This window comes from Pelophylax lessonae (assembly GCF_965119305.1).
Source record: "Pelophylax lessonae genome assembly, chromosome: 6".
Classification (NCBI taxonomy): Eukaryota; Metazoa; Chordata; class Amphibia; order Anura; family Ranidae; genus Pelophylax; species Pelophylax lessonae.
This window is the reverse complement of record NC_138773.1, coordinates 326,480,238-326,506,400: the sequence shown is the minus strand read 5'-3', so window position 1 is coordinate 326,506,400 and position 26,163 is coordinate 326,480,238. Positions and strand designations below refer to the sequence as shown.

Here is a 26,163-nt window from a genome sequence, read left to right as displayed (position 1 = left end):
TCATAGGTTTTTGTAGGTGTCACATCCTGCCAGTGCCAGCAGTGACCTGAGGAAGGGGAGGAGAAGAGCAGGGTTAGGGCTCCTCTTTCAAATACAGCAGTCACAATAATTCTCACCAAAGTTGTTCAGGACAAGGAAGGAGGGGAGTCATGTCATTTATGGTATCCCCAGCATCCTTGTTGCAAGTTTTTTCCCCATTGGTTCTGCAGATCATATAATATGCACAGCGCCATCTGGTGGTTAAAAGAAAAAATAAACACATCTTATTCTTTTTTAATAGGGATTGAAGGGAAGCAGGTATTGTTATGTATGTCACACCCAGCCAGCAATGACCTGAAGAAAAGCAGCTGATGAGATCTGGTCCAGTCCTGAATATTCAAACTAATTCCTCTTAATTATCGTGATTGTCAGTGTTGTGTCTCACCATAGTTCTTCAAGAAGAGGAAGGAAACGAGTTAAATGTTTCATGGCAACCCCTGCACCCCTGTCACAAGTTTGCAGAATGTTGGTGCTCCAGATCATGTGATTTGTACAGCACCATCTAGTGGTTATAAGAGACAATCACAGCTTATTTATTAGACTCAATGCAGACTTCAAATACAGCAAGTGTGATGAGCAAATAATTGCCTATTTCAGCCAATCGGCTTCCTACTGTCCTTTCTATAGTCCAGGTTTGGATATGGAACAAGGACTCTAATTGGTTAATGCGCACAAAGAGGAATTTTCCTGCTAGTGCACTTTTGATACATCATGTTGTTACTTAGAGAGGGTTGTTGTTGCTACTCATTGAAAAAATAATTTATTCTGAGAAAACCCGACAAATGTGCCACCGGCCTCCTCCTGGCCGGCTGGGTGACTTATTGGTGGTAATGACCAGATCCTTGTTCTATATTCTAGCCAACCCGCCAGCAGAGGTCATCTGGCTCCATAACGGGATGGAGATTCAGGAGACGGAAGACTTCCATTTTGAGCAGAGTGGGAACGCCTACAGCCTATACATCCAAGAAGTGTTCCCAGAGGACACGGGGTCCTACATCTGCCAAGCCTGGAATCTCCTGGGGCAGGCCAAGACTGAGGCCAGGCTCACTGTGCAAGGTCAGCGACTTACCGTCACACCCCCGTGTGTGACGTTCTCTATGTATGTTTGTGTGCATGGCAGGGCTCGGTCTAGCCTGTCTGATGTGGGGGCGCTGTTAAAAAAAGTCAGGGAGGTGCAGAAGATGGGAGGTCAGCAGGGAAGTGTACAGGAGGTCAGCAGAATGGAGGAGAGGGTTTAGTAGTAAGTGAGGCAGAGAGCAGAGGTCAGTAGTAGGTGAGGCAGAGTCCAGAGGTCAATAGTAGGCGAGGCAGAGTCCAGAGGTCATCTGTAAGTGAGGCAGAGTCCAGAGGTCATTAGTAGTTGAGGCAGAGTCCAGAGGTCAGTAGTAGGCAAGGCAGAGTCCAGAGGTCAGTAGTAGGCAAGGCAGAGTCCAGAGGTCAGTAGAAGGCGAGGCAGAGTCCAGAGGTCAGTAGACGGCGAGGCAGAGTCCAGAGGTCAGTAGAAGGCGAGGCAGAGTCCAGAGGTCAGTAGTAGGCGAGGCAGAGTCCAGAGGTCAATAGTAGGCGAGGCAGAGTCCAGAGGTCAGCTGTAAGTGAGGCAGAGTCCAGAGGTCAGTAGTAGGTGAGGCAGAGTCCAGAGGTCAGTAGTAGGCGAGGCAGAGTCCAGAGGTCAGTAGAAGGCAAGGCAGAGTCCAGAGGTCAGTAGAAGGCGAGGCAGAGTCCAGAGGTAATTAGAACGTGAGGCAGAGTCCAGAGGTCAGCAGTAGGTGAGGCAGAGTCCAGAAGTCAGCAGTAGGTGAGGCAGAGTCCAGAAGTCAGCAGTAGGTGAGGCAGAGTCTAGTGGTCAGTAGACGGCGAGGCAGAGTCCAGAGGTCAGTAGACGGCGAGGCAAAGTCCAGAGGTCGGTAGAAGGTGAGGCAGAGTCCAGAGGTCAGTAGAAGGCGAGGCAGAGTCCAGAGGTCAGTAGACGGCGAGGCGGAGTCCAGAGGTCAGTAGATGGCGAGGCGGAGTCCAGAGGTCAGTAGTAGGTGAGGCAGAGTCTAGAGGTCAGTAGTAAGTGAGGCAGAGGTCAGTAGACGGCGAGGCAGAGTCCAGAGGTCAGTAGACAGCGAGGCAGAGTCCAGAGGTCAGTAGACGGCGAGGCAGAGTCCAGAGGTCAGTAGACGCCGAGGCAGAGTCCAGAGGTCAGTAGTAGGGGAAGCAGAGTCCAGAGGTCAGTAGTAAGGGAAGCAGAGTCCAGAGGTCAGTAGTAGGCGAGGCAGAGTCCAGAGGTCAGTAGTAGGCGAGACAGAGTCCAGAAATAGACGAGGCAGAGTTCAGAGCTCAGTAGTAGACGAGGCAGAGTCCAGAGCTCAGTAGTAGACGAGGCAGAGTCCAGAGGTCAGTAGTAGGCGAGGCAGAGTCCAGAGGTCAGTAGTAGGCGAGGCAGAGTCCAGAGGTCAGTAGTAGACGAGGCAGAATTTAGGGGTCAGTATTAGGTGAAGCAGAGTCCAGAGGTCAGTAGTAGACAAAGGCAGAATTTTCGGGGTCAGTAGTAAGTTACGCAGAAGACAGATTTTGCCTAATAGTAGGAGGGGCTTAAACAGGGATGAATAAACAGAATCTGTGCCTAGTCGCTGTATACACTGCACACATACAGTACAATCCTTGCACCCACAAAACACTCCTACTTACTTAGGTCAGTAGAAGGCGAGGCAGAGTCCAGAGGTAATTAGAACGTGAGGCAGAGTCCAGAGGTCAGCAGTAGGTGAGGCAGAGTCCAGAAGTCAGCAGTAGGTGAGGCAGAGTCCAGAAGTCAGCAGTAGGTGAGGCAGAGTCTAGTGGTCAGTAGACGGCGAGGCAGAGTCCAGAGGTCAGTAGACGGCGAGGCAAAGTCCAGAGGTCGGTAGAAGGTGAGGCAGAGTCCAGAGGTCAGTAGAAGGCGAGGCAGAGTCCAGAGGTCAGTAGACGGCGAGGCGGAGTCCAGAGGTCAGTAGATGGCGAGGCGGAGTCCAGAGGTCAGTAGTAGGTGAGGCAGAGTCTAGAGGTCAGTAGTAAGTGAGGCAGAGGTCAGTAGACGGCGAGGCAGAGTCCAGAGGTCAGTAGACAGCGAGGCAGAGTCCAGAGGTCAGTAGACAGCGAGGCAGAGTCCAGAGGTCAGTAGACGGCGAGGCAGAGTCCAGAGGTCAGTAGACGCCGAGGCAGAGTCCAGAGGTCAGTAGTAGGGGAAGCAGAGTCCAGAGGTCAGTAGTAAGGGAAGCAGAGTCCAGAGGTCAGTAGTAGGCGAGGCAGAGTCCAGAGGTCAGTAGTAGGCGAGACAGAGTCCAGAAATAGACGAGGCAGAGTTCAGAGCTCAGTAGTAGACGAGGCAGAGTCCAGAGCTCAGTAGTAGACGAGGCAGAGTCCAGAGGTCAGTAGTAGGCGAGGCAGAGTCCAGAGGTCAGTAGTAGGCGAGGCAGAGTCCAGAGGTCAGTAGTAGACGAGGCAGAATTTAGGGGTCAGTATTAGGTGAAGCAGAGTCCAGAGGTCAGTAGTAGACAAAGGCAGAATTTTCGGGGTCAGTAGTAAGTTACGCAGAAGACAGATTTTGCCTAATAGTAGGAGGGGCTTAAACAGGGATGAATAAACAGAATCTGTGCCTAGTCGCTGTATACACTGCACACATACAGTACAATCCTTGCACCCACAAAACACTCCTACTTACTATGTCACAAGTAACAGTCCCAAGGACACACATAAACCTCAGAAGAAAGGATCATTTAAAGAAATAAATAAAATAAAAATAATTAAAGAAGAGTTTTATCAAAACCAGGAACACGTTGGGACAACGAACACTTTGTTCAGGACTATGTAATGTACAGAGTGCAGGGGTCAGGAGTAAGTAAAATACTAAACAACATATAGAGTGCAGCAGCAGGACGAGCCCACCTATTCACATCAGATTCCTCCCCTCACATCAAGAACTCCCATCAAACGGAATCCCCAGAGTCCCCCCTTTACATCATGGTCCCCAGAGTTCCCTCCCCAACATCGATGCCCCCAGAATCACCCCCCCCCCCCACATCAGGATCCCTAGAGCATCAGGGGTGAAGGCTCTGCTTCACCCAAATTATTATATACTGGCTCCACACCTAACCATGAACATGGAATCTGCAGTTCCAAGCCTTTAGCCCTAAAGAAGAGGGGAACAACCGAAACGCGTTGGACATGTTTTATTACCACATTTCCAACACAACAAAATGACTACTAATTAGAAGTTTGAGAACTTTCTTTTTTTACATTCCTCATAAAAAGCATATTTTAACCACTTGCCGACCAGCCGCCATAGTTATACTGTGGCAGGCCGGCTCTGTCGAGCGAAAGCAGAGTCCAGAGGTTAGTAGTAGGGGAAGCAGAGTCCAGAGATCAGTAGTAGGCAAGGCAGAGTCCAGAGGTCAGTAGTAGGCAAGGCAGAGTCCAGAGGTCAGTAGAAGGCGAGGCAGAGTCCAGAGGTCAGTAGAAGGCGAGGAAGAGTCCAGAAGTCAGTAGAAGGCGAGGCAGAGTCCAGAAGTCAGCAGTAGGTGAGGCAGAGTCTGAAGGTCAGTAGTAAGTGAGGCAGAGGTCAGGAGATGGCGAGGCAGAGTCCAGAGGTCAGGAGACGGCGAGGCAGAGTCAAGAGGTCAGTAGTAGGGGAAGTAGAGTCCAGAGGTCAGCAGTAGGGGAAGCAGAGTACAGAGGTCAGTAGTAGGCAAAGCAGAGTCCAGAGGTCAGTAGTAGGGGAAGCAGAGTACAGAGGTCAGTAGTAGGCAAAGCAGAGTCCAGAGGTCAGTAGTAGGGGAAGCAGAGTACAGAGGTCAGTAGTAGGCGATGCAGAGTCCAGAGGTCAGTAGTAGGGGAAGCAGAGTACAGAGGTCAGTAGTAGGCGATGCAGAGTCCAGAGGTCAGTAGTAGGGGAAGCAGAGTCATAGTTATACTGCGGCAGGCTGGCTCTGTCCAGCGAAACAACGTACCTGTACGTTTCTTTGGGGGGGCGCTCCCAATCGCCACAGGGCGAGCCGATCAGCGGGACCAGTGGTGGCGATGTCTGCCAGGCACCCGCGATCACTCCCCGGAGAGGTTATTTTTTTTTTTTTTTTTTGCACTTTATATTTAATTGCCAGGAAGCTGGCTATTTTTGCGGTTTGCACTATATTATTTATTGGAAAATTGTTGGATTCCATAAACTGCTGATTATAATTTTGTATGTGACAACACCCGATTTGGCACTCGCATTTTGTCTTAAAGACATATTAGATCAGGTTGGTGGTGAAGGGAACTTATAAGGCATCATCATACGAAGACATTTTGGACAATTTCATTTTCTTTGTGGGAGGAGTTTGGGGATGGCCCCTTCCTGATCCAACATGACTGCGCACCAGTGCACAAAGCAAGGTCCATAAAGACATGGATGTGTGAGTTTGGGGTGGAAAAACTTGACTGGCCTGCAGTGCGCAGTCATGTTGGAACAGGGAGGGGACATCCCCAAACTCCTCCCACAAAGTTGGGAGCATGAAATTGTCCAAAATGTCTTGGTATGCTGACGCCTTGAGAGTTCCCTTCACTGGAACTAAGGGGCCAATCCCAAACCCACACCTTAATCCTCCCCTCCACCAAATGATTTGGACCAGTGCACAAAGCAAGGTCCATAAAGACATGGATGAGCAAGTTTGGGGTGGAAGAACTTGACTGGCCTGCACAGAGTCCTGACCTCAACACGATAGAACACCTTTGGGATAAATAAGAGCAGAGACTGTGAGCCAGGCCTTCTCCTCCGACATCAGTGCCTGACCTCACAAATGTGCTTCTGTAAGAATGGCTAAACATTCCCATAGACACTCCTAAACCTTGTGGACAGCCTTCCCAGAAGAGTTGAAGCTGTTATAGCTGCAAACAGTGCTGGGACAAGGTCATCCAGCGCCCAGGGCAAGGATGCCAAAGTGTGCCCCCATTCCCTTAGGTTTGGGAGCAAGGCACCCCCCCCATCCCTGCAATAAACCATTGCGCCCAGGGCAACCGCCCCTCCTGCCCTCCCCTTGTCCCGGCCCTGGCTGCAAAGGGTGGGCCAACTCAATATTGAACGGACTAAGACTGGGATGGCATTAAAATTCATGTGTGTGTAAAGGCAGGCGTCCCAATACTTTTGGTAATATAGTGTATATAGAGAGGTGTCCCAATACTTTTGGTAATATAGTGTATATAGAGAGGGGTCCCAATACTTTTGGTAATATAGTGTATATAGAGAGGCGTCCCAATACTTTTGGTAATATAGTGTATATAGAGAGGCGTCCCAATACTTTTGGTAATATAGTGTACATAGAGAGGGGTCCCAATACTTTTGGTAACATTGTGTATATAGAGAGGCGTCCCAATACTTTTGGTAATATAGTGTATATAGAGAGGCGTCCCAATACTTTTGGTAATATAGTGTATATATAGAGGCATCCCAATACTTTTGGTAATATAGTGTATATAGAGAGGCGTCCCAATACTTTTGGTAATATAGTGTATATTGAGAGGCGTCCCAATACTTTTGGTAACATTGTGTATATAGAGAGGCGTCCCAATACTTTTGGTAATATAGTGTATATAGAGAGGGGTCCCAATACTTTTGGTAACATTGTGTATATAGAGAGGCGTCCCAATACTTTTGGTAATATAGTGTATATAGAGAGGCGTCCCAATACTTTTGGTAATATAGTGTATATAGAGAGGCGTCCCAATACTTTTGGTAATATAGTGTATAACTGAAACAAAAGTTTTCCTTTGTCTTTGCTCTTCTAGAACCGCAGGAGGGGACGCAGCCGTGGTTTATCAGCAAACCCCAACCCCTGACCTTATTTCCGGGTCAGAACGCGTTGATTACCTGCGCCATCGCCGGGGACCCCTTCCCCGAGGTGCAGTGGATGAAGGACGGCCGGATGCTGGTGGACTGCAACGTTCTGCAGAATGAAGATGTCTTCACACTAATCCTGAGGAACGTCACCGACGGAGACGCCGGGATCTATACAATCAATCTGAAGTAAGGGGATCTATACAGTGATCAGGAATTACCCTGCTAACACGTTTTTGGGGACACTAGTATAGTATCTGAACGTGTCACGATCCTGGTCCGTACAGAGGCTATCCTAGTAATGACGATGATCAGCGACTTATAGTGTGACTGTGATCATGTAGCGGTAAATCTGGTGCTAACTGACACTGGCCGGAAAGGACAGTTACTGACTAACTGACCCTGACGTCACTTCTGACACCAATATGGTGATCAGTGATAATTCTATACACTGTCACTGTACTAATGACACTGGCTGGGTGACAGGACTGATCAGGAGGGCTATCAAGGGATTACCTGTGTGCCCAGTAACAGGACAAGGTCATCCAGAGCCCAGGGTCCAGAATTGGGCCCCCTCCCCCACTGTTAATACATTCTGTAGTATGGGTGTACTGCCCTGTGTCTATTCTTGCCCGTCTGCACCCAGGGCAGCCTCCCCCTCCTGCCCACCCCTTGACCCGGCTCTGGGTGTGCCTGAGAAGTGTATGTACGAGAAATCCAGCCAGATTTACCAACACACAGATATCTGTGCTTCTTCTTGAGCCACTCCTTTGTTGCCTTGGGTCATTGTCATGCTGGAAGACCCATCCATGACCCATCTTCAGTGTTCTGGCTGAGGGAAGGAAGAAAGTTCTCATCCAAGATTTTACAATACATGGCCCCGCCCATTGGCCCCTCAATGCGGCAAAGTCGGCCTGTACCTCTATCAGAGAAACAGCCCCAAAGCATCATGCTTCCACCTCTGTGCTTGACTGTAGGGACAGTGACTGTAGGGACGGTGGCTGTAGGGACGGTGGCTGTAGGGAAGGTGACTGTAGGGAAGGTGACTGTAGGGATGATGACTGTAGGGACGGTGACTGTAGGGAAGGTGACTGTAGGGAGGGTGACTGTAGGGATGGTGACTGTAGGGAGGGTGACTGTAGGGACGGTGACTGTAGGGACGGTGACTGTAGGGACGGTGGCTGTAGGGAAGGTGGCTGTAGGGACGGTGACTGTAGGGAAGGTGACTGTAGGGATGGTGACTGTAGGGACGGTGGCTGTAGGGACGGTGGCTGTAGGGACGGTGACTGTAGGGAAGGGGACTGTAGGGAGGGTGACTGTAGGGATGGTGACTGTAGGGACAGTGGCTGTAGGGACGGTGACTGTAGGGAGGGTGACTGTAGGGATGGTGACTGTAGGGATGGTGACTGTAGGGATGGTGACTGTAGGGAGGGTGACTGTAGGGAGGGTGACTGTAGGGACGGTGACTGTAGGGACGGTGACTGTAGGGAAGGTGACTGTAGGGACGGTGACTGTAGGGACGGTGACTGTAGGAACGGTGACTGTAGGGAAGGGGACTGTAGGGAAGGGGACTGTAGGGATGGTGACTGTAGGGATGGTGACTGTAGGGACGGCGACTGTAGAGACGGCGACTGTAGGGACGGTGACTGTAGGGAAGGTGACTGTAGGGACGGTGACTGTAGGGACGGTGACTGTAGGAACGGTGACTGTAGGGACGGTGACTGTAGGGACGGTGACTGTAGGGACGGTGACTGTAGGGAAGGTGACTGTAGGGACGGTGACTGTAGGGAAGGTGACTGTAGGGACGGTGACTGTAGGGACGGTGACTGTAGGGACGGTGACTGTAGGGATGGTGACTGTAGGGAAGGTGACCGTAGGGACGATGACTGTAGGGACGGTGACTGTAGGGACGGTGACTGTAGGGAAGGTGACTGTAGGGACGGTGACTGTAGAGACGGTGACTGTAGGGACGGTGACTGTAGGGACACAGTGACTGTAGGGACGGTGACTGTAGGGACGGGGACTGTAGGGACGGGGACTGTAAGGACGGTGACTGTAGGGAAGGTGACTGTAAGGACAGTGGCTGTAGGGAAGGTGACTGTATGATAAGAAAAAGAAAAGGATGGGGGGGGGGGGGCGGCTGTGGGGTCATCAATCTCATGAGAACACTTCTACAGCTTCATGTGCCTAACATGTGCCGTCCCACATATACTGTACAAAGTGCTATGAGCCACAGCAACCAATCAGCACTCAGTTCTCCTCGGGTGTTGGAGGCACCTTTTGTATCATCTCTGCCCAAAGTGCGCCTCCGGTGACAAATGAATCTCCCATCACCGGAATGTTCGAGCCGCAAAACTAAATAATTACATTTGTAGCAGATTGTAATTCTATAAACTGATGTCTGATGCGTCTATTTTTAGTATTTTGCATAAAATTTCTCTTCTACATTATAGAGATTTCATACCGGGGGGATCCAAGGACAGCTTGGATTAGACGTGAGCAGAAGGAACCACAGTCATTTAGATTCGTTATTTACATAAAGTCGTTTATTCGAATTCGAATCCATTCAAATTTTACAAATTTTGTCGAATTGAACTCAATTCGACCAAATTTAGAAAATGCAAAACGAATCGAATTCCATTCGAAATTTTATTTATTGTCTTTGAAGTTCACATTCTGAAAGATGGTTATGTTCTTTTTTCTATTCTATTCTTCTATTGTATATTCTATTCTTTTCTTTTCTATTATAATCTATTATTTTCTATTCTATTATTCTATGTCCAATTTTTTCAAATGTATTTTATTTGAAATTCAGAAAATGGTTATATTCTTTCTATTTTATTCTATTCAGTTGTTTGTTTGTTTCTTTATTCTATGCTTTTATTTTCTATTCTGTTCTAATCTATCCTTTTCCATTCTATTTGAATTTTGGAAAATTATTATATTTATTCTATTTTATTCTATTCTTTTAGTCTATTCTAATTTCTAGACTATTCTTTTCTATTGTGTTCCATTCTATTCTATTCCTTTTATTCTTTTCAAAATTCAAATTTTTGAAAAAGGTTTATATTCTTTCTATTTTATTCTATTTTTTTCTATTCTTTTCTGTTCTATTCTATTCTATTCTATTTTCTTTTCTATTCTATTTCTTTTTTTATTCTTTTCAAACTTATTCTGTTTAAAATTTGAATTTCAGAAGATGATTAGATTCTCTATATTTTATTCTTTTTTTTATTCTAATTTATTCTATTCTTTTATTTTCTATTCTATTTTATTCTGTTCTTTTATTTTCTATTCTTTGACTTTATTTTCCATTTCCATTTTTTTATGCATTCTGGTCTGTTTTACTCTATTGTATTCTATTTATTTATATTCTATTATATTCTTCTCTATTCTATTCCTTTTTTTCTATTCTATTCTTTTATTTTATATTCTTTACTTTTCTATTATATTCTATTCAAATTTAAACTTTGGAAGATGTTTATATAGGTATATTCATTCTATTGTTTCTTCTATTCTTTTCCATTCTATTCAAATATATTATATTCTAAATGCTAATTTTGGAAGAAGGGTATATTCTTTCTATTTTATTATATTCTGTTGTTTTTTTCTATTCTATTCTTTTCTATTGTATTCTTTTCTTTTCTATTCTTTTCCTTTTTTATTATTTTCAAATTTTTTTTGTGTATTCTGTTCTACTCTTTTTTACTATATTTTACTTTTATTTATTTATATTCTTTTATTTTCTATTCTTTTCCATTCTATTCAAATTTCGAATTTTGGAAGATGGTTATATTGTTTCTATTTCATTCTATTCTGTTGGTTTTTCTTTTTTATTCTATTCTATTCAGTTCAAATCTATTCTATTCCTTTTTTTATTCTATTCAAATTTATTTATTTCAAATTTGGTTTTATTCTTTATATTTTATTCTTTGTTTTTTTTTTTTTTTTAATTCTAATCTATTCTATGCATTTTTCTATTCTATGTTGTTCTGTTCTTTTATTTTCCATTATATTCCTTTATTTTATATTCTATTTTATTCTGTTCTTTTATTTCCTATTCTATTTTTTCTATTCTTTTATTTTGCATTCTCTTTTACTCGATTATGTTATATTATTTTATATTGTAATATATTCTTTTCTATTCTATTCCTTTATTTTCTATTATATTTTTATCTCTTCGAAAATTCAAATTTCATTCAAAAACTATTGGAATTTCGTCCGAAATTGCGTTTTGTTATTTCAGATTCGTATAAATTCCTTACTATTGTCATTCGGAAATTGAGATACTTCCAAATTTCAGAATAACTAAAAATTCCTCCAAATTTCATGTCTAGTTTGGATGGCAAGCTGAGATTTGTAACTACGAGGCCGGCATGCTTATTGGCAGCCTGTGTGCAACCGACTAATTCATGCAGTCCTGTCTCTGGGAGGAGAACGGAAGGGCGCTCTGTCCCTTCAGGTATCAACTTGTTCTGTTCAGCTCCATTTCACAGCACAGGGCCGGTAAAGTTGCAGCTTGCAGGTCAGTGCCTGTGTTAGAATTGATGGGATTTATGTACACGAACTGTGATCCTCCCCATTGGCAGAGATCAGGTGACAAGTAACTTGGCATTGATCACATGACCTGACATCAAACAGCGCAGAGAACAATTCTCTACAGGTGAAATGTTATTCAGTCATACAGAACAAAGTGAATCAGGAAAATACGACTTTGTGGCCACTAGATGGAGCTAATGAACATTGTATCTATTTATTTCCTATTATGCTCAGCCCCTGTGTACTGCAGTGGTGTATTTTGGTTTTGTGCTGCCCTAGGCAAGACTAAAATTGGGCGCCCCCCCCTCCTATGTAAATTTGTCCCACTCCTTTTTTAACGGATGTGACACCCTCCAAAGTTGAAGGACTACAAGTCCCAGCTTGAACCCCTGAGATCTCCCGAGGGGGGAGGGGGGGCTGAGGGGTGGTGAGAGGGGGTGGGAGAGAGAGAGAGGGGGGATGAGAGAGAGAGGGGGAGAGAGAGGCAGGGATGAAAGAGAGAGGGTGAGAGAGAGAGAGGGGGGATCAAAGAGTGAGAGAGAGAGGGAGATAATAGAGAGAGGGGGGTGAGAGAGAGTGGGTTGAGAGAGGGGGATGAGAGAGAGAGCGAGGGGATGAGAGAGGGGGGAGAGAGAGGGGGGATGAGAGAGAGAGGATTGAGAGAGGGGGATGAGAGAGAGAGAGAGAGAGAGAGGGGATGAGAGAGGGGGGTGAGAGAGAGAGGGGGATGAGAGAGAGAGGGGATGAGAGAGGGGGGATGAGAGAGAGAGGATTGAGAGAGGGGGATGAGAGAGAGAGAGAGGGGATGAGAGAGGGGGGTGAGAGAGAGAGGGGGATGAGAGAGAGAGGGGATGAGAGAGGGGGGATGAGAGAGAGAGGAGGGGTGAGAGAGAGGGGGTGAGAGAGAGGGGGCGAGAGAGGCGGCTCTAGCAACCAGTGGCCAATAGAGTCTCAGGTGGAGGGGGGGCAGCTTTTTTGCTGCCCCCTTGCAAAGTGCCACCCTAGGCCTGGGCCTTGTTGGCCTAGGCCAAAATACAGCACTGGTGTACTGGCCATTATGCAATATTTTTGTGAATCCGGTCTTTAATAATGAATAACATTCGATCTGCAAGCAATGGGACAGCTCTTGGGAGGAGTTATGCAAATATGTCTTTATGGGTAGCTGCCTATAGGAACTGTGGGGGGGGGGGGGATTTACTAAAATTGGTGCACACAGAATCTGGTGGCGGCTCTGCATAGAAACCAATCAGCTTGCAGGTTTATTGTTTAACCACTTAAGTCCCGAAAGATTTACCCCCCTTCATGACCAGGCCATTTTTTTGTGATGTATTATTTTAACGGACAATTGCGCGGTCGTGCGACGCTGTACCCAAATAAAATTGATGTCCTTTTTTTTCCACAAATAGAGCTTTTTTTGGTGGTATTTGATCACCTTTTTTGCACTATAAACAAAAAAAGAGTAACAATTCTGAAAAAAAAAAACAGTATTTTTTACTTTCTACTATATAACATTCCCAATAAAAAAAATGTAAAAAACATATTTTGTTTTCATTATTTTAGGCCAATTTGTATTCTGCTACATATTTTTTATTAAAAAAATAAAAAAAAGTCCCAATAAGTATATATTGATTGGTTTACGTGAGCAATATTGCATCTACAAACTAGGGGATAGATTTATGGAATTTTTATTTATTTTTTTATTTTTTACTAGTAATGGCGGTGATCATCCATTTATAGCACGACTGCGGTATTGCGGCGGACACATCGGATACAAGTGACGCTTTTTTGGGGACCAGTGACACCAATACAGTGATAAAAAAAAAAAGATGCACTGTCACTGTACTAATGACACTGGCTGGGAAGGGGTTAACATCAGGGGTGATCAAAGGGTTAAGTGTGCTCCTAGGGAGTGCTTTCCAACTGTGTGGGGGAGGTGCTTTGGCTGGGGGGAAGGCAGAGATCTGTGTTCCTGCTTGGCAAAAACACGAGATCTCCATCTTCCTCTCTTACAGAACAGCGATCTGCCTTGTTTTGCCTCTCCTTAGAACAATCTGTTAGTCCCGGCAGACATCTTTTTTGGGGACCAGTGACACTAATACAGTGATCCGCTGATTGGTTCCCGCTATGTCCAATCACAGCAGGAGCTGGTCACAGCGATGATTTGGGGAGCCGTGTCATCTGCTCGTGTTGGCCCACTGTGTTTTATCAAGTCCAAAGTCAGCGCAGTCCTCTAGCAGGAAATTCTAGAACTCTTCATGCTTCTCTCTGCTGATCAGCTTTATGGAGATGCTGATTTCATTTTCCAGCAGGACTTGGCACCGCCCACACTGCCAAATCTACCAATACCTGGTCACATGATCATGAAATCACTGTGCTTGATTGGCCAGCAAACTTGCCGCCTGACCTAAACCCCATAGAGAATCTGTGGGGTATTGTCAGGAGGAAAATGAGAGACCTCAGACCCAACAATGCAGAGGAGCTGAAGGCCGCTATCAAAGCATTCTGAGCTTCCATAACACCTCAGCAGTGCCACAGGCTGGTCGTCTCCATGCCACGCCGCATTGATGCCGTAACAGATATCACAAGTCTCCTGCATGCGGGCTGCGGCTCCCTGACACCAGCAAGTGCCGCGCATTATCCTGGCTGTCTGTATTAGCTGTCAGAACGGAGCCGATGCTTCCTATAGTTTCCGGCTTTGTCCTGTCACAGGCAGGGTGATGCCCAATGCACTCCGCCTATGAGGAGAGATACGGGAAGCATCAGTTCTACATGTTTCCTCCAGTGCTGCTCCTCATACTCTCTGCCAGCAGTACCAGCCAGCAGTAACCACCAGCAGTACCAGCCAGAAGTACCCACAGCAGTATCAGCAAGTAGCACCCACAGCAGTACCCACAGCAGTAACAGCCAGCAGTACCAGCCAATAGTACCCACAGCAGTACCAGCTAGCAGTACCCACAGCAGTACCAGCCAGCAATAACCACCAGCACACCAGCAGTACCCACAGCAGTACCAGCCAGCAGTACCAGCCAGCAGTAACCACCAGCACACCAGCAGTACCAGCCAGCAGTACCCACAGCAGTATTCGCAGCAGTACCTGCCAGCAGTACCCACAGCAGTACCTACCAGCAGTACCCACAGCTGTACCAGCCAACAGTACCCGCCAGCAGTATCCACCAGCAGTACCAGCCAGCAGTACCCACAGCAGTACCAGCCAGTAGTACTCACAGCAGTACCTACCAGCAGTACCCGCCAGCAGTACCCACAGCTGTACCAGCCAGCAGTACCTGCCAGCAGTATCCACCAGCACACCAGCAGTACCAGCCAGCAGTATCCTCCAGCAGTACCCACAGCAGTACCAGCCAGCAGTACCTATGGAGACTTTTCACTAAGCCTACATTTCTGTATTAAAAATCCTTTTTTTTAATTGGTCTTATGTAATATTCGAATTTTCTGAGATAATGAATTTTGGGGTGTCACTCGCTGTAAGCCATAATCATCAACATTAAAAGAAAGAAATGCTTGAAATGTATCACTCTGTGTGTAACACATCTATATAAAATATAGGAGTTTACCTTTCTGAATTGAATTAGGCTTTGTACGCACTGGGGGCGGCTTTAAAGTCGCCCGATTTTGAAGCCGCCCCGTGCAGCAGGACTTCAGCGTGGTTTGCAGACAACTTCTCTAATAGAAGTCAATGCAAGTCACCCCAAAGTAGTGCAGGAACCTTATTCTAAGTCTCGGAGCGACTTGGGTTGCTCCGATTAGAACGGTTCCATTGCTTTGAATGGAGTGCGACTTGTCAGGCGGCTAAGTCGCAGTGTGAACCGGGACTAACTGAATTAAATTCACTTCTTGGTGATACTGTAATTGTATGAGATGCACCTGTAGTGTCTCCGGAGTTTGGCTTTCACAGAACTCTTCCCCAGTGTTGCTGTGACGGATTAGCGAATATGAAGGGTACACATGCGATTTTCTGGAGTCTCTGAGCTCCGGATTCGGCAGCTCTCCAGGCGATGGTGTTGAAGTGAGAACATTTTTTTTTTTTTAGCAGCATAAAAATAACACTTTGTGACCCTTTGTGCTATCGCTGCGTTTATATTGCGTCTTCTTCGTAAGCAGCCAGGAAGAGGTGGAGAGGGGGGGGGGGGGGGAATGGCCCTATGTGTGGCCCCTCTGGACTCCCAAAGTTTTATATCACCCTTCACCTCTGATCTCCCTCATTGACGGCAGAGAGAGCCCAACCCCGCGCAGTGCAGATGGCAGGAAGTCTGAGTTCCCGCTGGGGACCGTGAATGTGTGGGAGAGATTTATATTCTCAGCCCTCGTCTGCTGCAGCCGGGTTCCGACGCTCCAAATTTCTTCTTTATTTTATTTTTTATGGGAAATCGAATTTCTAACATTTTCTCCTGATTATAAAACGATTATATCAATCGGAGCCAAATCAAAAACTGCAAATTTCTGGACTACTAGTACATACGGAACTCCGCATGTGATTCGCACAGGAATCGCACCGCATTCCCATGCTCATCGCATGCTATGTCTGTGCGGTGAGATTTGAGCCATACATTTTCTAAGGCTCAAATTGGATCGCATCTGCACCAAAATGGTGCAGGACCCTTTTTTTTTTTTTCCTGCACCTGAATCGCATGGCATGGGTGTTGACACCCATGCTATGCAATTCTGTCAATTGCATTGCGTTTTACGATCTGTTTCAGAGGTGTCATTAATCTAACACCCCCAGCAGATCGCATGCACGCCATGCAATTGCTTATGCAGTGCAATGCGGGGAAATGCAGAGCATCTCGTGCGTTTCCTGCATTGCATCCAGGGCAGGACTGGGCCAGGGGGCAGGTGGGCAAATGCTCCTGGGCCACTCTGATGTCCTGTAAAAAGGCTGCACCGCTTCTGCCACAGACATGCCTAAAGGATTCCTGGTGAAGAGAAGTAAAAATTCCCCACTGCTGACCTACTGAGTGCGGGATGAAAACTAGGAAAGAGTGCAGACCTCTCTCCCCAGCATGGATGGTGTAAACCAGTGATGGCGAACCTTGGTAACCCAGATGTTTTGGAACTACATTTCCCATGATGCTCATGCACTCTGCAGTGTAGTTTAGCATCATGGGAAATGTGGTTCCAAAACATCTGGGGTGCCAAGGTTCCCCATCACTGGTGTAAACTGTGTCTGAGCAGAAGCCGGTTCCATGCCCCACTGGAGACTCTCCTCCCCTGGCCAGCCCCAACTGAGCTGCCCCAGCTCCCCCCAACCACCCCCTGCTGGCCAGGTTGGGAACCCATATTCAGCCGGTGAGTAAAGAGTACCTGGAGCAGGGCTTCAGCTTGGAATGGGGGTCAGGAGGAGGACGGGAAGAGGGAGAGTGGGGCCGAGTCACTGCACCATGGGCCTCTGGTTTCTATTTGCCCCCTGGGCTGAAAGTTGCCAGTCAGCCCCTGATTGCATCATTGTGAACCAAGGCTGAGTGTTAAGTTACCAAAACCTCGAAAACAGATTGCAAAAAGCAGAGCAGTGTTCACACCTATGCTATGCGATTCTGGCAATCGCACTGCGTTTTACGATCTGTTTCAGAGGCGTCATTAATCTAACACCCGCAGCAGATCGCATGGATGCCGTGCAATCGCTTATGCAGTGCGATGCTGGGAAATGCAGAGCATCTTGTGCGTTTCCTGCATCGCATCATTGTGGACGAAGGGCTGAATGTTGGATTAACGACACCTCAAAAGATGCAATTCTTTCAATCGCACTGTGTTTTGCGATCTGTTTCGGGGGTGTTGTTAATCTAACACCCCCAGCAGATCGCATGCACGCCCTGCGATTGCTTATGCAGTGCGATGTGGGAAAACGCAGCGCATCTAGTGTGTTTCCCGCATCACATTATTATGAACCAGGGCTGAATGTTAGATTAACGACACCCCAAAACAAATTACACCTATGCGATGCAATTCTGGCAATCGCACTGCATTTTGCGGTCTGTTTCGGTGGTGTCGTCAATCTAACACTGACATCCGCAGCAGTTCGCATGGATGCCGTGCGATTAATTATGCAGTACAATGCGGGGAAACGCAGCGCATATCGTGCTTTTCCTACATCGCATCATTGTGAACCAAGGCTGAATGTTAGATTAACGACACCCTGAAACAGAACGCAAGACACAGTGCAGTGTTCACACCTATGCGGTGCAGTTCTGGCAATCGCACTGCGTTTTGCAATTTGTTTCAGTGATGTCGTTAATCTAATGCTGACACACGCAGCAGATCGCATGCACACCCTGTGATTGCTTATGCAGTGCGATGCTGGGAAAACGCAGCGCATCTCTTGTGCGTTTCCTGCATCGCATCAGTGTGAACCAAGGCTGAATGTTTAACGACACCCCAAAACAGAATGCAAAACGCAGTGCAGTGTTCACACCTATGCGATGTGATTCTAGCAATTGCACTTTGTTTTGCGATCTGCTTTGGGGGTATCATTATTCTAACACCGATACCCGCAGCAGATCGCCTGGATGCCGTGCGATTAATTATGCAGTGTGATGCAGGGAAATGCAGCGCATCTCGTGGGTTTCCCGCATCGCATCTGTGTGAACCAAGGCTGAATGTTAGACTGCACCATTTTAGTGTGGATGCAATGCGATTTCACACTGCATAGACATCGCTTGTGATGCGTACAGGAATGTGGTGCGATTCCTGTACGAATCACATGCGGTGTTCTGCACACACGAGTGTGAACCCAGGCTCATGGAGAGCATGTCGTGCGTTTTTGCTGTGATTTTACAATGATTTTGCTGCGTTTAGTGGTTTTTAATCCACCCAACAACAAATTGGCCAAAAAAAAATTCATAAAAAATTAAAAACGCATCAAAAAGTGTGTGAAAGTTGTATGGTGGGGACTGTCCTGGGATAGGAGGGACTGCCCTGGGGGGGGGGGGGTACTGACTGACCTGGGAAGGGGGACTGCCCTGGGGTAGGAGGGACTGCCCTGGGGGGGGGGGGTACTGACTGACCTGGAGAGGGGGACTGCCCTGGGGTAGGAGGGACTGCCCTGGGTGGGGGGGGGGTACTGACTGACCTGGGGAGGGGGACTGCCCTGGGGTAGGAGGGACTGCCCTGGGGAACATGTTCCAGTGCAAAAAAAGTAAAAGATTTAAAGGGAATCCTCATGCAAACCCCCCCCCCCCCAAAAAAATATTTAAGTTCCCCTAGAAATTCATAGCGGAGCTTTTTGGAGCATGCAACCTGACTGGCCAGGGAAGGGGAAGGGAGGGGCGAAGGGAGGGGACAGGTTTACACCAGGGCTGGGACAATGGGCGGGCAGGAGGGGCGGCTGGCCTGGGCACTGTGGTTTCATGTGAAGTGAGAGGGGGGAGAGATTTGTGTTGGGGGGGGGGGAATTTGGGGGCGACAGGGGTAAGAATTGTTCTAGGAGGGGACATTTTGGGGTGTTTGCTAGGAGTGATAATTTAGGGGGATTTGTGTTGGGAGGGGGGATGGGGGAGGAGGAGTTATGCTAGGAGGTGTCATTTGGGGGGTTTGTGCTGGAGAGGGGTGATATTTTTATTTTTTATTTTTTTTTGGGGGGGGGGCATTTATGCTGGAGGATTTGGGGAATGGAGGGGGCGGAGATTAGTGCTGGGAGGGGGGGATTTCAGCAGGTGGGCGGATGTACTGGGAGGAGGTTGAATTTATGCTTAGAGGGGGTAATCGTGCAGATTATTACCCAATTTTCGCTTACACATAAAGCTCATACATTCTGAGGATATGTTTAAATTTGAAGGGGGGATGATTAGGAGGGGTAATTTGTTTGGGGACATTTGTGCTGAATGGGAGGATTTCAGGAGGGGGGGCCGATTTGTAATAATGCTCATACATCTTGGAGGGAGGGGCACAGTTTGGCATGTTCACCGTGGGCTCTAGGTGAACTTGTCCCGGCACTGGATCAAGGGCCTCTTCCCCACAACCCTGGCCCGGTGGTTGTGGGGGGGGGGGGTCTAGTTCTGGGGGGCTTATCGGAGCCACAAATACAGGCACACTTTTCACTGTGTGGCCATAAACCCTACAGTCCGACCATATGCATGAGCCCTTACTGTTCTCTGGTACCCTCATACTGCCCTCCGCAGGCTGGTGATGGAGAGACGCTGATTTAGGCAATTAGAGACATTTGGTGGTTTGGGGGTGAGAGTGCGAGGAACGACTTCTTGGGCAAGGACATCAAGTCCAAATCCTATAAATAGAGTTTCTGAGATTCCTCGCTGCCTGCATTTTCTGCCCGGCGACTCTTCTTATGAAAAGACCTTAATATGGTATTGAGCGTCGGAGGTGCACAGCTCAGCCCTGCGTCCTGCGCCTCCATCTGTGAGTGCGATAAAACATTTAGAGATCCATTATGCTAAATATGTTTCTTTGAAGGAGCAGCAGGTCCCCGTGACGGAGGCATTTGCTTCAGGCATGTCCTTTACCCAGGCAGAAATACGTTCCCACCACCATATATGGTGACACTTTTAAGATTTTAATATAAACGGAGGAGGAGGGGGGAGGGGGGGGGTTGGATGGAGAGATTGTTTGCTGGAGACGCTCTTCTCTCGTTCAGCGGAAAATATCCAGCGGGGATGAAAACTGTTCAGGAGTTAAACTGGAGGGAGAAGAAGTTTGGACCCTTTTCTGGGGTTAAGAATGAAACTTTTATTTAAAATACTTTTAGAAGGAGTTTCGGGGGGGGGGGGGGATGTGTTGTTTTGGCAGGATTTCCTCATTTTCACTTTACGGGAAATTGGCTAATGCAGAGCTGGAAAAAATGTGGCTGGAGATCTTGGAGTAACTACAAGCTCCAGCATGTCCTGAGAGAATTCTAGACCTGATATGATCTGTCCCAGTCTGTAAAGGGGAGGAGTCAAGGTGCACTGGTCACCTGTAGATCCTCATTTAACCCTCCGCCCACTGCTATTGATTCTTGGTTGACATATATTGCAATACATGTGGCCAACTGAGTCAAAGTGACCCCTCTCTGGCCAACTGGGTCAAAGTGTCCCTCTCTGGCCAACTGCATCAAAGTCATCCCTCTCTGGCCAAATACGTCAAAGTGATCCCTCTCTGGCCAACTGAGTCAAAGTAATCCCTCTCTGGCCAACTAAATCAAAGTGATCCCTCACTGGCCAACTGAGTCAGAGTGATCCCTCTATGTTCAACTACATCAAAGTAATCCCTCTCTGGCCAACTGAGTCAAAGTGTCCCTCTCTGACCAACTGCATCAAAATCATTCCTCTTTGGCCAACTGCACCAAAGTGATCCCTCTCTGACCAACTGGATAAAAGTGTCCCTCTCTGGCCAACTGCATCAAAGTCATTCCTATTTGGCCAACTGAGTCAAAGTGATCCATCTCTGGCCAACTGCATCAAAGTAATCCCTCTCTGGCCATCTGAATCAAAGTGATCCCTCACTGGCCAACTGAGTCAGAGTGATCCCTCTATGTCCAACTGCATCAAAGTAATCCCTCTCTGGCAAACTGGGTCAACGTGTCCCTCTCTGGCCAACTGCTTTAAAGTCATTCCTCTTTGGTCAACTGTGCCAAAGTGATCCCTCTCTGGCCAACTGAGTCAAAGTGATCCCTCTCTGGCCAACTGCATCAAAGTAATCCCTCACTGGCCAACTGAGTCAGAGTGATCTCTCTATGTCCAACAGCATCAAAGTGATCCCTCTCTGGCCAACTGCATCAAAGTGATCCCTCTCTGCCAAACTGGGTCAAAGTGATCCCTCACTGGCCAACTGAGTCAAAGTGTCCCTCTCTGCCCAACTGGGTCAAAGTGTCCCTCTCTGCCCAACTGGGTCAAAGTGTCCCTCTCTGGCCAGCTTCATCAAAGTCATTCCTCTTTGGCCATCTGCGCCAAAGTAATCCCTCTCTGGCTAACTGAGTCAAAGTGATTACCTTCTGGCCAATTGCCTCAAAGTGACCCCTATCTCCCCAACTGTAGGAAAATGTTTCTTCACTACCCAACTGCGTCAAAGTGATTGCTTTCTGGCTACTGCATCAAAGTGATCTCTTTCTGCCCATATGCATCAAAATTACCTTTCTCAGACCAACTGTGTCACATTCATTCCTCTATTGCCAACTGCGTCAAAGTGATCCCTATCATGCCATCTGCATCAAAGTGATCTCACTTTGGCCAGCGGCAGCAAAGTGATCCCTCTCTGGCCAACTGCGTCAACGTGACCTCTCTCTGGTCAATAGTGATGGGTGGAATACCCTCCTGTTCAGTTCGTACCAGAACATCTCAAACAGGGAAAAAGTTCTAGCGAACATGCGAACTCCATTAAAGTCTATGGGACACAAACATGAAAAATCAAAAGTCTTCATTTTAAAGGCTTATATGCAAGTTATTGCCATAAAAAGTGTATGGGGGTCCGGGTACTGCACTGGGGGATATGAATCAATGCAAAAATAAATGTTTTAAAACAATCGTTTTTACAGAAGCAGTGATTTTAATAATTCTTAAAGTGAAAAAATAAAAATGAAAAATTCCTTTAAATATGGTGCCTGGGGGGTTCCCTGAATGTGCCTGTAAAGTGGCGCATCTGTACGATGTATGGAGCCTGCTGCAGCTGTACTGAAATTTCTAAAGGAAAAAATTTAATTCAAACTTTCTTGCGGCTGTAATGTATTGTGGGCTCCCAGCAATACAGATAAAAAAATGGCGTAGGGTTCCCCCCCAGTCCATACCAGGCCAGGATAGGGGGGGGGGGACGAGCGAGCGCCCCCTCCTTCCTGAAAAATACCAGGCCGCTTGCCCGCAACATGGGGAGGGTGCTTTGGGGTGCACCCCAAAGCACCTTGTCCCCATGTAGATGTTGACAAGAGCCTCTTCCCGACAACCATGGGCTGTGGTTGTGGGGTCTGCAGGTGGAGGGCTTATCGAAATCTGGAAGCCCCCTTTAACAAAGGGGCCCCCCAGGTCCCGGCCCCCCTATGTGAATCGGTATCGGGTACATCATACCCCTACCCATTCACCAAAAAAAGTGTACAAAAAAAATAAACACAAAAGACAGTTTTTGACAAGTCCTTTATTCAAAAATAAAAATAAAAAAATAGTGTCTCTCGATGTAAATCCATCGTCAATCACGAAGCCCGCCTGACCCGAAAAATAGAAAAAATTCAAAGACGCTGCGCCTCTTCTGAGCCTACCCGTTGAATGGCGCTCTTGAGCTTTGACATCTCTTTTATAGGCAAGGGATGGGGCCACCCGGTTAGTACACCTAGTGGCACTGCCCCCGTCTGCTGTCAAAGCTCAAGAGCGTCAATCAGCTGGTGCGGTGAGCGTCGTGATTGATGATGGATTTACATTGAGGGACACTGTTTTTTTATTTTTGAATAAAGGACTTGCCAACAACTGTCTTTTGTGTTTATTTTTTGTACACTTTTTTGGTGAATGGGTAGGCGTATGATGTACCTGATACCCATTCACATAGTGGGGGGCCTGGATCTGGGGGCCCCTTGTTAAAGGCGGCTTCCATATTTCGATAAGCCCCCCACCCGCAGACCCCCACAACTACAGCCCAGTTGTCAGGAAGAGGCCCTTGTCCCCGTTAATATGGGGACAAGGTGCTTTGGGGGGGCACCCCAAAGCACCCTCCCGATGTTGAGCACAAGCGGCATGGTGTGGTTCGGGGGGGGGGGCAGTCGCTTCCCCCCCATCCTGCATACTCAGATAAGGGTCTGGTATAGAATATGGGGGGAACTGCACACTGTGTTTATTAAAATTTTGGCGTGGAGTTCCCCTTAAAATCTGTATCAGACCCAAAGGGCCAGGTATGGATTTTCAGGGGGGGGGGGGGACGCTGTTTTTTTTATTTTTTATTTTGGCATGGAGATACCTTTAAAATGTATATCAGACACAAAGGGCCAGGTATGGATTTTGGGGGGTGGGGGTCACGCTGTTTTTTTTTTTTTTTTCATTTTGGCGTGGAGATACCCTTAAAATCGATATCAAACCCAAAGGGCCTGGTATAGATTTGGGGGGGGGGGGGCATGCCTTTTTTTTTAATTCTGTCTTAGGGTTCCCCTTAACCACTTAGGTACATGTTACTTTGACCCCCTTCCTGCCTAGACCAATTTTCAGCTTTCAGTGCTTTCAGTGGCATCTATGGGAAGTATTGGTCAGCTTGGCATCGCACTGCTCCCTGTCTTTAACATTGGCGTCTATGGGAAATTTTGGTCAGCTTGGCATGGCACTGCTCACAAACTATAAGTGACAGGCACACAAAACTTGGGGAGCACTGAGAGCGGACCCAGGACTACAACATGTATATACATTTTAAAAGTGGGGTATAACCTGAACACTACACTGACTGCACTAAACTAACTTAACTCACTATCCACTAACTACATGCCTAACCTCTATTATCACACACTATACACGGCTGCTGTGTAAGCAGCAGCCTTATATAGCGTGGGGCATGGACTTAACCCCTGAGCCATGATTGGCTAAAGGCACCCTGCCTTTCGCCAATCATGGCTCAGACAGGACATTCTGCTGTGATTGGCCAAAGCATACAGGTCAGGTGCATGCTTTGGCCAATCACAAGCACTTAATGCACTGCAATCGTGCAGTGCATTATGGGGCGCTCATCGGCGGGCGAACTTGCCACCGAGTGCCTCGGGTGCACACGAAAACACAATGTCTGGTCAACTATCAAAGCGACCCCTCTCTGGACAACTACTGAAAAGCACCCCAGACCAATTGCACAAAATCACATACAGGTACATGATTTTGTGCCGGAGGGCCGCCCTGCTGCATCTTTTGGCGGTCCCAAAAAGGTTAGAAGATGCAAAGTAAAACAATTGGGGGCTCGTCCGGGATTTGATAGTCTGTGCATTTGTATATATTTATTGTATGCATGTTTTGTAATACTCTGTATGTTGTATATGATTTTCCTAAAATTATATTTAGTCTGTGTGAGTACAGCATTTTATAGTAAAGCAAACATTAATACAGTGCAGAGGTATTTCTGCTTCCTTGCTTTTACTGCAAATAACCTTAAAGTAAAATATTTTTTCAACTACTGATCATCATCACTTCATCACTGGATGTTCAGTTTGATATTCTGCATTAGCACGCTGCAGCCTGCTAAAAAATAGAGAAAATCTGACACGGGTGTTTTATGCATGACAACATGCACTGTGTTAGAGCGCAAATGAAGGGGCTTCCAACCGCACAAAAATCTCATCAAAGAAGTGCTTGTGTTTCTGTGTGCCATGCAATTCTGTGCACATTTCCCTGGTACACACATGTGACCGGAGCCTTAATGCATGTTACGTGTGTGAGTTAGGCTACATTTAGGTTAGTGATCAACCGATATAGATATTTCGTTGCAGATACTGATATTTTGGCCAATGCATATTGATATGCGCCGATATTTTCGTACATTAATTTTTTTTTTTTTGACAGCTACCCTTGTGGAGGGATCTGGGGGTCTAAAAGACCCCAAACCCCTCCTCTGCACTTAAAAGCATTCAAAATGCCAAGTTTGGCTGTTTTGAAATGCTGTAATTTTTTTTAAATTTGGCACTGAGTACCCGGAAGTGATGTCATGGTATCACTTCCGGGTTTTTACATGGAGACCCGATCAGAGCCGAATGCGGTTTTGATCGGGTCTTCTCTTCCGTGGCCATGCAGGCTGGTTGTCCGGGTCTCCCGGTGGGATGGGAGACCCAGGTGAGCCGTGGAAGGTGGCGGGAGGGGGGGGGACATCCCCTCCCGCTCCTTGTAATGACAGCCAAGCGGCTTCTCAGCCGCATCGATTGTCATTACAAGACAGCCGACCGTCGGTTATGGACACCGGTACCGGGGTGATCCCTCTAGCTGCAGGCATCACTCTGGTACAAGCACTTTCCCGAAATATCGGCAATATCAGTAACCTCAGGAGCCGATTCCAATATATCGGGGAAAGTGCATATCGGCCCCCGATTTATTGGCTTTGCCGATAATCGGTCGATCCCTAATTTAGATGTGCGGCTAAATTGCTGCCCCTCTCAAGAGCCATCATGTTCAGAACAGAGACATTTGACATGCAGCTAGGAGACAATATGACACTTCTTAACCACTTCTTCACCTATTTTACCCATGCCACTGCAGCTGCATGCTTCGAGACCTCAGCTTGTAAACACCCCCGTCCGCTGCCTATTGCAGGTTAAGGTTCAACCACATATTTTTTTGGTTCCCCCCCCTACCAACCCAACCACAGGTCTAAATGAAGCCTTAGAGGATCATTTTTGCAATGGAGGCAACAGAGGCGGCTCTAGGCTTTATGAGGCCTAAGGCAAAACTTGGACATGAGGCCCCACTCACGCCCATAATGAGAAAAATAATTAAAGCGATAAAAATTAACTGTATAAATTGCATATATTAACAGCCTTAACCTTTTGTACTATGAATTCACAGTTTCTAGAATCTTCTCCAACCAAATCTTCTTTAATCAGAGATCATTAAACATTGGGTAGGAATGTATATATATATATATATATATATATGTCTGCTCTTACATCACAGTCCCCAGCATTTCCCTATAGGTCATGATTCCCTGAGTCCCTCCTTACATCAGAGTTCAGTGTCCCCCCGTACATAAGAGTTCTCCTTTAAATCAGATTCCCCCCCCCAGCATCTCCTCCTTACATCTTAGTCCACAGAATTCCACTTTACATTAGAGTCCCCCTCTTAAATCAAATTTCATAGAGCCCCCTTTACATCAGAGTCTCCAGA

General features: G+C 47.0%; 1 protein-coding gene across 2 annotated transcripts in view; it reads left to right on the top strand.

Annotated features, from left to right (window-relative positions):
• The window catches only part of MYLK (myosin light chain kinase), a 358,890-nt gene that overhangs the window by 196,285 nt on the left and 136,442 nt on the right, over window positions 1-26,163 (top strand). For both annotated transcript variants that reach the window (XM_082262181.1, XM_082262182.1), the window contains exons 13-14: window positions 898-1,095; window positions 6,817-7,054. In XM_082262181.1, the coding sequence (XP_082118307.1) occupies window positions 898-1,095; window positions 6,817-7,054 (436 nt within the window). The remainder of the gene's footprint in view (window positions 1-897; window positions 1,096-6,816; window positions 7,055-26,163) is intronic.